General features: G+C 32.1%; 1 protein-coding gene across 3 annotated transcripts in view; it reads left to right on the top strand.

Moving 5' to 3' along the window:
* The window catches only part of LOC107625773 (AMP deaminase), a 9,601-nt gene extending 4,580 nt beyond the window's left edge, over positions 1-5,021 (top strand). For 2 of the 3 annotated variants that reach the window (XM_016328481.2, XM_016328480.2), the window contains 11 exons: positions 449-510; positions 1,216-1,329; positions 1,623-1,763; positions 2,170-2,322; positions 2,611-2,664; positions 2,751-2,861; positions 2,946-3,119; positions 3,243-3,323; positions 3,793-3,891; positions 4,129-4,239; positions 4,495-5,021. In XM_016328481.2, the coding sequence (XP_016183967.1) occupies positions 449-510; positions 1,216-1,329; positions 1,623-1,763; positions 2,170-2,322; positions 2,611-2,664; positions 2,751-2,861; positions 2,946-3,119; positions 3,243-3,323; positions 3,793-3,891; positions 4,129-4,197 (1,058 nt within the window). In that variant the 3' untranslated portion in view covers positions 4,198-4,239; positions 4,495-5,021. The remainder of the gene's footprint in view (positions 1-448; positions 511-1,215; positions 1,330-1,622; positions 1,764-2,169; positions 2,323-2,610; positions 2,665-2,750; positions 2,862-2,945; positions 3,120-3,242; positions 3,324-3,792; positions 3,892-4,128; positions 4,240-4,494) is intronic. The other variant, XM_021116201.1, reaches the window with a different exon arrangement.

The following is a 9,748-nucleotide window of genomic DNA, read 5'->3' as shown; positions in this document are numbered from 1 at the left end:
GTGAAAAAAAAAAAAAAAAAAAAAACCCTCATGTGCTGCGAAACATTGAAACTTGTTAGTAGCTGTCTAATTTCACCAAGCCATATCCATACAAACTTGGATAAAAAAAGTTGGTTGGGTGCTATTTGAATGATTTTCTAGAATATATTCTCAAGCCTACTTGATCTATATCAATTAGCTTTATTTTTGGTTGTTGAACTCATTAGGTTGGTTTTATAAGAGCTATATCTACTTGCAGTTTTAGATTGTTGTCAAAAGCAACTGCTATCTATGGATTAAGAATTAGTTCAAGAAGCAAATAAGAACGTCTTGCAAAGTAATAACATGGGGATATTGACAAAGTGTTTCGGCATTCATGTTGGAGTTCATTATTATGATCTTTGTTGATTGATTCGGTTTTTATCATCATTACTTACTAGCGCTCAAACTATTGTCTTGCATTAAATAGGTCGTTTCCTTGGTGAGTTGACAAAGCAAGTGTTTTCTGATCTCGCTGCTAGTAAATATCAGGTGCTTTCCCATATCCTGTCATGTTACAACATAAAATTCTAAAATTCAAGTAGAACACTTCATTTTTATTTATTTATTTATTTAATTTTGAATTAATTTAATTTAAACCGTTTTAGGTGTTAGTTTCCTATGTGCTTTTCCTCGGGCATTAAAATTAACATGGACAAGTTTCTTACTATGCTATTTTGTATATAGTTTTCGTAAACTTGGCTTTGCTATAAGCATGTATGTTTGTTTTTTTCAATTCTGATTCAAGTTCCACGAAAAGGCAGGCTACTAACTAGCATAGTTGTACCACCCACCCCCCTGCTTTTTCCCCATGTGTGTCTAATATTTTTTAAATACAACTTTGATTATTTTATATTAAGGAAAGGTCTACTTAAATTTATTTTTTCTATTAGTATTGGCCAATCTGTTTAAATTAAGTCTTAGCCTTTTTATTCATAACATTTTTCTTTTCAAATTTAAATTTCAGATTCTTAATTTTTGTGAACTATCAGCAACTGGATGAAGCATCCTTTCTTATTTTTATTTATTTAAAAAATAGAATTTTGCATTTTTTGGTTTTATGATTTCCCATTTTCCCATGTAGTGGTATGAGTTTTTGTTGTTGATATTTATTTCCATTTCTTTATCAGTACTTTGTTGGGATTCCCTCCTAGATGCTTGTTAACTTGCGTCTTTCCTTACCTAATTTATTTGCAGATGGCTGAATATAGAATATCAATATATGGTAGGAAGCAAAGTGAATGGGACCAATTAGCTAGTTGGATAGTGAATAATGATTTGTACAGCGAGAATGTTGTTTGGTTAATTCAGGTATTTTCTAGCTTTTATTTGCTTAAATCACATATCAGTTTTATTATCACAATTTATGGTGAGGTTTTATTTTTAGCTTCACTTAGTTTTCATGCCTTAATTCATACCATCTGATTTGCTCATTTTCAATATCATAGCTTTCAGCTCCATATCATTTTTTTTCCATGTTTTTTATTTTACTGTTTTCTAATTTAGATTATGAGTTTGAGTAAAACATTTTCTGGCTTAATTTGCACTGATTGTAATGTTGTCATTTGTCTATCGATATATTTCTTATAAAATCTGTCTTGCAGCTTCCAAGGTTGTACAATGTGTACAAAGAAATGGGAATTGTTACCTCATTCCAGAACATGCTTGACAATATCTTTATTCCTCTCTTTGAGGTTACTGTTGATCCTGATTCCCATCCTCAGCTTCATGTTTTCTTAAAACAGGTTTGTTTCTCATCTACACTTTGAATTCATTTTTGGAGTAAACATCTATTGCTCCTCCAAGGGAACAAGTGTTCATTAAATAGTCCATCACGTCACTTTAAGCATTAAATTGGTTGCTTTGGTGACCAATTTGAAGTGCTCGTCATTGGACCAAGTTTATGATACTTATGTTTTCAGAAGACCAAAATCGGTGTTAGTTCTGCCTTTCATACAATGGCTGTTCATTCCCTTAAGATTATAACTTATTGCCTGCTGATTTAGGTCTGTATTTTGTTACCTGTTCGCTAATTAAATATCAAAGGGAATGTGGATGTTTAGAACTATGCATTGTGCAAGTTGACCTCAGTCATATTTGCTCTTGCACTATATATTAATCATTTGGTTATTTATTTATTTACATTTACAGGTGGTTGGGTTGGATTTGGTGGATGATGAAAGCAAACCCGAAAGACGGCCAACAAAACACATGCCCACACCTGCTCAATGGACTAACGTATTCAACCCAGCATTTTCATACTATGCGTATTACTGTTATGCTAATCTTTACACCTTAAACAAGGTATATGGTTTTTATCCACAACTGTAGGTTTTAGTATCAATTTTTGGTGCTTAGGTAGTCACTCTTATTATTAGAGCATAAATCCATTTTTATAACGAGCATTCTTTTTTGTTAATACCTTACAATAATGCATGCAATTCAGCTTGAATTGCATAATTGTCAAATCATACTGTATTAATGCTTGCAGTCATTCAGATCTGACATTTACTTTGGACAGTCTATACATCACTTGTTTCTTTTCAATTTTGTTTTGATGCACCAACATTAAACCTTATGAATATTTCTCAGCTTCGGGAATCAAAAGGAATGACAACAATCAAATTCCGTCCACATTCTGGAGAGGTATATACTGGATACCCAGAGTATATTTCTTTCTTTATTTGTTCATTTTTATATGGAAACCTGATGCATCATCATATTATCATTAGGCTGGGGATATTGATCATCTTGCTGCAACCTTTCTTACGGCCCATAACATTGCACATGGAATCAATTTGAGAAAATCTCCTGTACTTCAATATTTGTATTATTTAGCCCAGGTATTGTCCTTTTTCAACTGGTTACTTAGTTGTGAACTTGAGATATTTGTAGTGACTAATTTTCATTGGATTTTTTTTTATCAGATTGGATTGGCAATGTCTCCCCTGAGCAATAACTCCCTATTCTTAGATTACCACAGGAACCCTTTTCCAATGTTCTTCTTACGAGGTTTGAATGTTTCACTTTCTACTGATGATCCACTCCAAATTCATTTAACAAAGGAACCATTGGTTGAAGAGTACAGTATAGCTGCTTCCGTGAGATCTCTCTCTCTCTCTCTCTCTCTCTCTCTCTCTCTCTATATATATATATATATATATATATATATATATGGTATAGGAAGACAGTGCTCACAGTCAGGACACTTCCTTCCTTTACAGGTTTGGAAGTTGAGCTCATGTGATTTATGTGAAATTGCCCGCAATTCAGTTTATCAGTCAGGCTTCTCACATGCCTTAAAGGTACATCTTTTATCCTGTCTCTCCTGGATAAGAATCCTGTACCCTCAACCTCAAGTCATAACTTAGTTTTGTCTTGTCCAAACGTGTACTCAATGTATCCCGCAATGTCCTTTTAATGGATGAGGTTGACTGAAAATTCAATCAATATTTAACACGATCATCTTGGCGTATATGGTTTTAAATTTTTAGTTACTGAACTCTCAATCTCTGATACAGTTCAGTTATATACACTGAAAAAGAAAACCCCTCAAAACTTATCTATATTTTCGTATACAGTAAAAAGTGAATAAATAAATAGTAACGGTATCAAAACTGGTTATTACATTAAGCATAAATATGCTTCCTTTTATTTTGTTGAAATAATATGTAGTGGCATGATATATGATGATACTAGATGTTTATTTAAAAACTATAGTTAGTTTTTCTTCTAACTGATACTTTGTTTCCAACTAATCCTTTTTTTGTTCAGTCACACTGGATTGGTAAGGAATATTACAAGAGGGGGCCAAACGGAAACGACATTCACAAAACTAATGTTCCTCACATCCGGTTGGAATTCCGCGACACGGTATGAGTTTAATGGTTAACACATTTAACTTGTGTCTCTTGTTATGAGTTGAATTTAATAATTTAACTTGTCTCTTTTTTCCATGTATGGTTGAAATGGTTTATAAACAAATTGAGATTTTTGCTTGCCAAATTTACAGGCATATTGTATTTCATTGGTTGATAAATGTGTACTAAAATAATTTCATCATGTGATCTGTTAGACAAGAATCACACAGTATGATTGCTGTCCTTGCAGATATGGAGAGAGGAGATGCAACAGGTTTATTTGGGAAAAGCCATTATTCCCGTAGAAATTGACAAATAATATGCCAGAGGCATGTATTGATGCATACTTGAACAAGTGGAGGTTGTGAATTTGGATTTGGTTTATTTTAAAATGCACAATTGTTATAATGAGAAACTGAGGGGTTAAGTATCCTTAGATCAATAATTTGTTTTTTATGTGGGCTTATTAAATGATTCAAAGGATAGTTAATCCCCTCATTTTCTCATTGTACTAACTTGTACTAACTTTTACTTTAGAGGAGTCAATTCCAATGGTTTTAGCATTATAATGTAGCAATAACCGAGTGTCCAATATTTATTGAATTTCTTCAAATAGGTAGAGATTGAATTCTGCAAATTCGTCCAGCGATCAAAGATACCACTCAGGCTGAAGATATTAGTAGCTGAAGCAGATAATAATTTGTAATTTACAAGACCACCGAGCTTGAGTATGGATCAAGGACTACGCTGCTACATGTCAACATGGCTTGGGGAACGTGTTCTCTTGTATTCACATGGGCTACAAGCCTACAAGTAAAACGGGTAGTGTTAGCAATAACTGCAAGCTTTGGGCAAATGATGATGCCTGTTGCTGCTGTAAATATATAACATTACGACCTTCAGAGGGAAGAGAGATTCTCTCTCAAAATTTTGACTCTCTTTTTGTCCATATAGTATCCCCTCCCTTGGTTGATAGAAACAGGGAGCCTGTCACTTTTGGCATACATATTTGATAATGCCATGCAATATTTCAATGCCCGAGCTAGATAGAGGGTGAGAGTTGAGGTTTATACTATTTATACCATAAATAAAATGAACTTCATTGAAATCCCAATATTGAAGGTTGGGATGGAATTGGAAGCATATTGTGCAACCATTTCAATAACATTATTTATTTATTTATTACTGTTGACGTACATGCACATTCTACTTGAACGCGTCACAACAGCACCAAAATAAATTATAAGTTTAGGGATAAAATGTGACAATCTGATAATAAGTTTTGGAAATCGTTGGCAATCTAACAAAAGTTTAAAAGATGTGAGACAATCTGATAATAAGTTTTGGAAATCATTGGCAATTAGGAGACCTTATCTCAATTATATTGCGTAACAGAAAGAAGCAAAATAAATGGTGTGATTTGAACGTTGTTATTGCAATAATGCATAAGAAGGGTTTAGAAGTTTTAAGTGGTGGCTTGGTTTGTTCTCTGCCAAGGCCACAATTCATCAATTCTACAACAAAGGAGGACAATTCTTTTCTTCATATTGGTCCATTATTGCTTTTAGTTTCCTTTTCCTCTAAAGTTTACCAACTCAAAATTTTAAGTTCTTTGTTAGTTGCTCATATCACGTTATAACAAAATCAGTTCAGATTAGAGAAAATTAAGATGAAATGTAATCCGTATAAAGAATGCTAAATGCTAATAGAACAAAGTCACTAACAAACATAAACCAACTGAGGTTACCCGATACCAACTAGCAAACCATGAACCCAAATTCAGAATGGCCATGACGGAGCTACAATATGTGATTATGAGTAGCCTTTGAATATAAGTACCCAAGTATCCTAGATATTTGCAAGACAAAACAAGCAACATGGAGCTGGAGGGATCATTAACTTGCCCAAGCAAAGCGAGAATCCCACGGTGGTTCTATATTTTTTGTTTGTTGCTCACGGTATCTCCCATTCCAACAGGACAAGGACTAATTCGTCGCGGATCTAAGCTCCATTTAAGGGTTTGCCGCTGGCCAACAGGTTGTTCAGTTGTTGCATGCACAAGGCAAAATTCAAAACTTCAACGGACAAGTGAGCTGACCACTCGGCCAATCCAAGTTGGTTCACGGTGGTTCTATTTTGTTTGGAAAGTTTTTGCATCAACCTGAGATAAAAATAACAACATAAATTACATTTTATTCGGTCCCGTTACACATTCAAGTTTTTTTTCTGGTAATCAAGTTTAATTAAGCTGGTCCAATCCCAACAAAAACCAGTTTCATTAGTAAGAGTGTGTCTACATGCTCCAATTCTCCACTAACGTGAACATTCGTAAGTCGTAACCCGCGTTCCTTGTTCTTTTTCTTTGAATTTTTACTTCTTCTCCACTGCTTTTTCCTCATCATCGTTCTTTTATTGCTTCTACTGTTGTCTGCGTTTTTTTTCCTTCATCTTTTTGATGATTTTGCATCATTATGTATTTTTTTTCTTCTTTCTTTAATTTTTTTTTTTACTCTTATTAAAAGAGTAAAACAAGAAGAATTAGGAGAAGGTGAAACAAGTAAGAGAAAATGAAAAAAAAGAAGAAGAAGACGATGATGATGACAAAAAAGAAGAGAAAGAATTTTGAGTTATAAATTATGCAGAATTTATTAGCATCAAAACTTTTTAACGGTGAGATAAGAAGTTTTAATTTTGACTTCAAAATTATGGGAATGTGAAAGAAGAATTTATTTGAAAAATAATACCGAAATTGTTTAACTATGACATAGAAATTTCTTATTTTGATATCGAAATATTTTAATAATGACATAGAAATTTTTTAACAGTGCCCTTTCTAACTAAATAATGTACTTTTTTCATTATTGAATTAGTTGGGAGGTATTGAATTCATATATAAGTGATTTAACCAATTTTATCTCATTTTTATAACAAATTAATATATTTTTTTATTCTAAAATATATTTAAATGTATTTTGTTGATTGAGTACTGGGACTGACAAAAAAGAGGCAAGTGGAAACCTTGACCTCTCTAGCTTTAAAAAAAAACTAATAGTAGTAAGTTATTAAGTATGATTTAGTTTTTTTTAAAAATATATTTATTATTCAGCCTAGTATAAATAAAAGTCCAGTACAATCCAAATATTATTAATTTTTAATATCTAAAAAGTAGGTAATAACAATAAAAAAATTGAGAAAAGATATTGTTATCATTTTTTTTTAATTGAATAAAACCTTTCAAATTTTATAAAGTAAATTCTTTTTCTTCTTCTTCCTGTCCTTTTTGATTCGTTTGGTATTAATTTTCTCTGTTTCAATTGTTACAAGTGAGAGATCTTTTTCAATTATGAATATTATGAAAAATAGACTCAAAAATAAAATGAAAGATGAATTTATTGCTAATTGTCTTTTGATTTACATTGAGAAAAAGATTGCTAAAAGATTTGACATAAATTCTATTATCGATGAATTTTATGATATCAAGAATTAACGTGTACCATTTCATTAGTAAAAAGTCCATATATTTTTTTTTTATTTTAAAATATATTATCTATCAGTATATTTTTGTAATACATCTTACATTATATAATATTTCTGAATGTTTTAAACTAAAGTTTTGAATTTATGATTTTTTAAATATTTCTTGTGTCATTTACTAAAAATTTATGTGTCAATTCTAAACTAAATGATGTGTTTTGTTATTACTGAATTGATTGTATGGTATTAAACTGTACAAAAAGAGGAGAAGGAGGTGGATGAGTTTTGAGTTATTCAGAATTTATGAGAAAATAACACTTAGATTTTTTTAACGTGAGCATAAATTTTTTAATTTTAACACCAAAATTTTGTAACTATAACACAGGTTCTTGTGAAGAGGGTGAAACAAATTATTAAAATTTTTTAATTGTAAAAGAGGAGGAGGAGGAGTTTTTAATTGTACAGAATTTATCAAAAAAATAATACTGAAATTTTTTAATTAACATAAAAAATTTTTTTACTTTAACACCAAAATTTTTAAACTGTACCATAGAAATATGATAAATTTTTGTATTGTTAAACTAGTGGTGTGATATTTAACTAAAAAGAAAAAGAAGATGTAGATGATGATGACGATGACAATAATAATGACGTGATGATAATGAAGGAGCAGGAAAAAAAAAAGAATAAATTAAAATGAAAAAGAAAAAGTAGGAGGGCAAGATAGTTAGGGTTTACTGTTTTGAATATTATGTTAAACCTGTTTGGTATAAAGAGTAGCTTTACCTCCTATTTTGGGGGTTAGTAGAGATTTGTCTCAAAATATTGAGTGCACTCAAAAATAATAGTTAGTTAGTTTTCTCTGGTTAAGAAGAGTTCTTCCCCTCTGTTCACATTGCAATTTTCCGTTCTTTGTTCTTTGTTCTTCTTTCTCACTTCTCTCAAGCAATCTGTTTTGAGTTTCTATATAGTATCAAGAACCAATTCTCTTGTTCACCTTCATCATGGAGATTACACTCTTCGATTCTACCACATTGAAAACTTTCTCATCAAACTTTGATAAGCTCAATCAAGACAACTATAGCACATGGAGCCACACGACAATGCTGACGATTTAGAGTTTGTCAATGGAAGATCACCTATACAGCTCCAATATTCAACCACAATTTCTTACAGATGAAGCAACCAAAATTATTTTTGAATCTGAGAAGTACAAGACCTGGAAAGTTCAAGACTTGACTCTTACTAGTTGGCTGGTTGAATCAATGACAAGCAGCTTCAAAAACAAGGTATGCCTATAGCTCATTATGATCATCTTCCGAATACAATAGAGGTGGAGGATTTAGAAGAGGTCGTGGAGGCAGAAGTAATCGTGGTGAAGGAAGATTTAGCTATTCAAATAATTATCCTAAATGTCAATTGTGTGGAAGGCAATGATGTGTTGCGTGGAATTGCTTCCATCGATTAGAACCTGCCTTAAATCCAAATTCAATGAACAATTCCACACCAATGCAGATCCCTTACAGCAACACAACCCCCCTCCACCATCCTCAAATTTTCACCAACCAAGAGCATATACATTTCTCATCCTTCCTCAGTCAATGAAGTTTCTTGGCTCCCAGACTCAGGTGCGAGTCATCATGTCACCATAGATCTAGGAAATCTTCTTACATCTTCAAGAAACTGATAAACTATTTGTAGGTAATGGGTCAGGTATTCCAATTACACATTCTGACTCCTCAATTCTTTATGATCCTACTTCAAATGTAGCTTTTAGATTAAAGAATTTACTGCTTGTTCCACAAATCACTCAAAATCTATTGAGTGTATTTAAATTTGCTGCTGATAACCATGTTTTCTTTGAATTCTAGTCTAATTAGGATTCCAGGAATCTTCTCCTACAAGGTGTGTATAGATATAGAACTTACTCTTTTGATGCCCTTAGAGTCCCTAACAATCTGTCTAATAATTCAGTATGTGCCTTAGATAATAAATCTGTGATCAACAATTTTAATTCTTAGAATGCTGTTACTCACAACACTATACATGTACCTAATTAGTCTTTAGATTCTATTGCTTATTCTACTTCTAAATGTAATCAAGATCAAACAGTTGAACTATGGCATAAAAGGTTAGACCATAGTTCTCTTAAAACTGTAATAGATGTTCTAAATAAATACTTTTCAAATTCTGTTTCTCATTCTGTTGCTACTCATGTATGTGAAATGTGCCCTCTAGCCAAAATGCATAGATTGCATTCCTCTTCAAATGATACTGTGTATGTAACACCTTTAGAGCTTGTTTTTGTAGATATTTGGGGTTCAACCCCTGTGACATCAAGAAGTGGGTTTAAATATTATATTTCATTTGTTGATGCACATTCTAAATATACATGC

This window comes from Arachis ipaensis, chromosome B02 (genome assembly GCF_000816755.2).
Source record: "Arachis ipaensis cultivar K30076 chromosome B02, Araip1.1, whole genome shotgun sequence".
In the NCBI taxonomy this organism is placed as follows: Eukaryota; Viridiplantae; Streptophyta; class Magnoliopsida; order Fabales; family Fabaceae; genus Arachis; species Arachis ipaensis.
The sequence above is the reverse complement of the archived record's forward strand: the minus strand, read 5'-3'. Positions and strand labels throughout refer to the sequence as shown.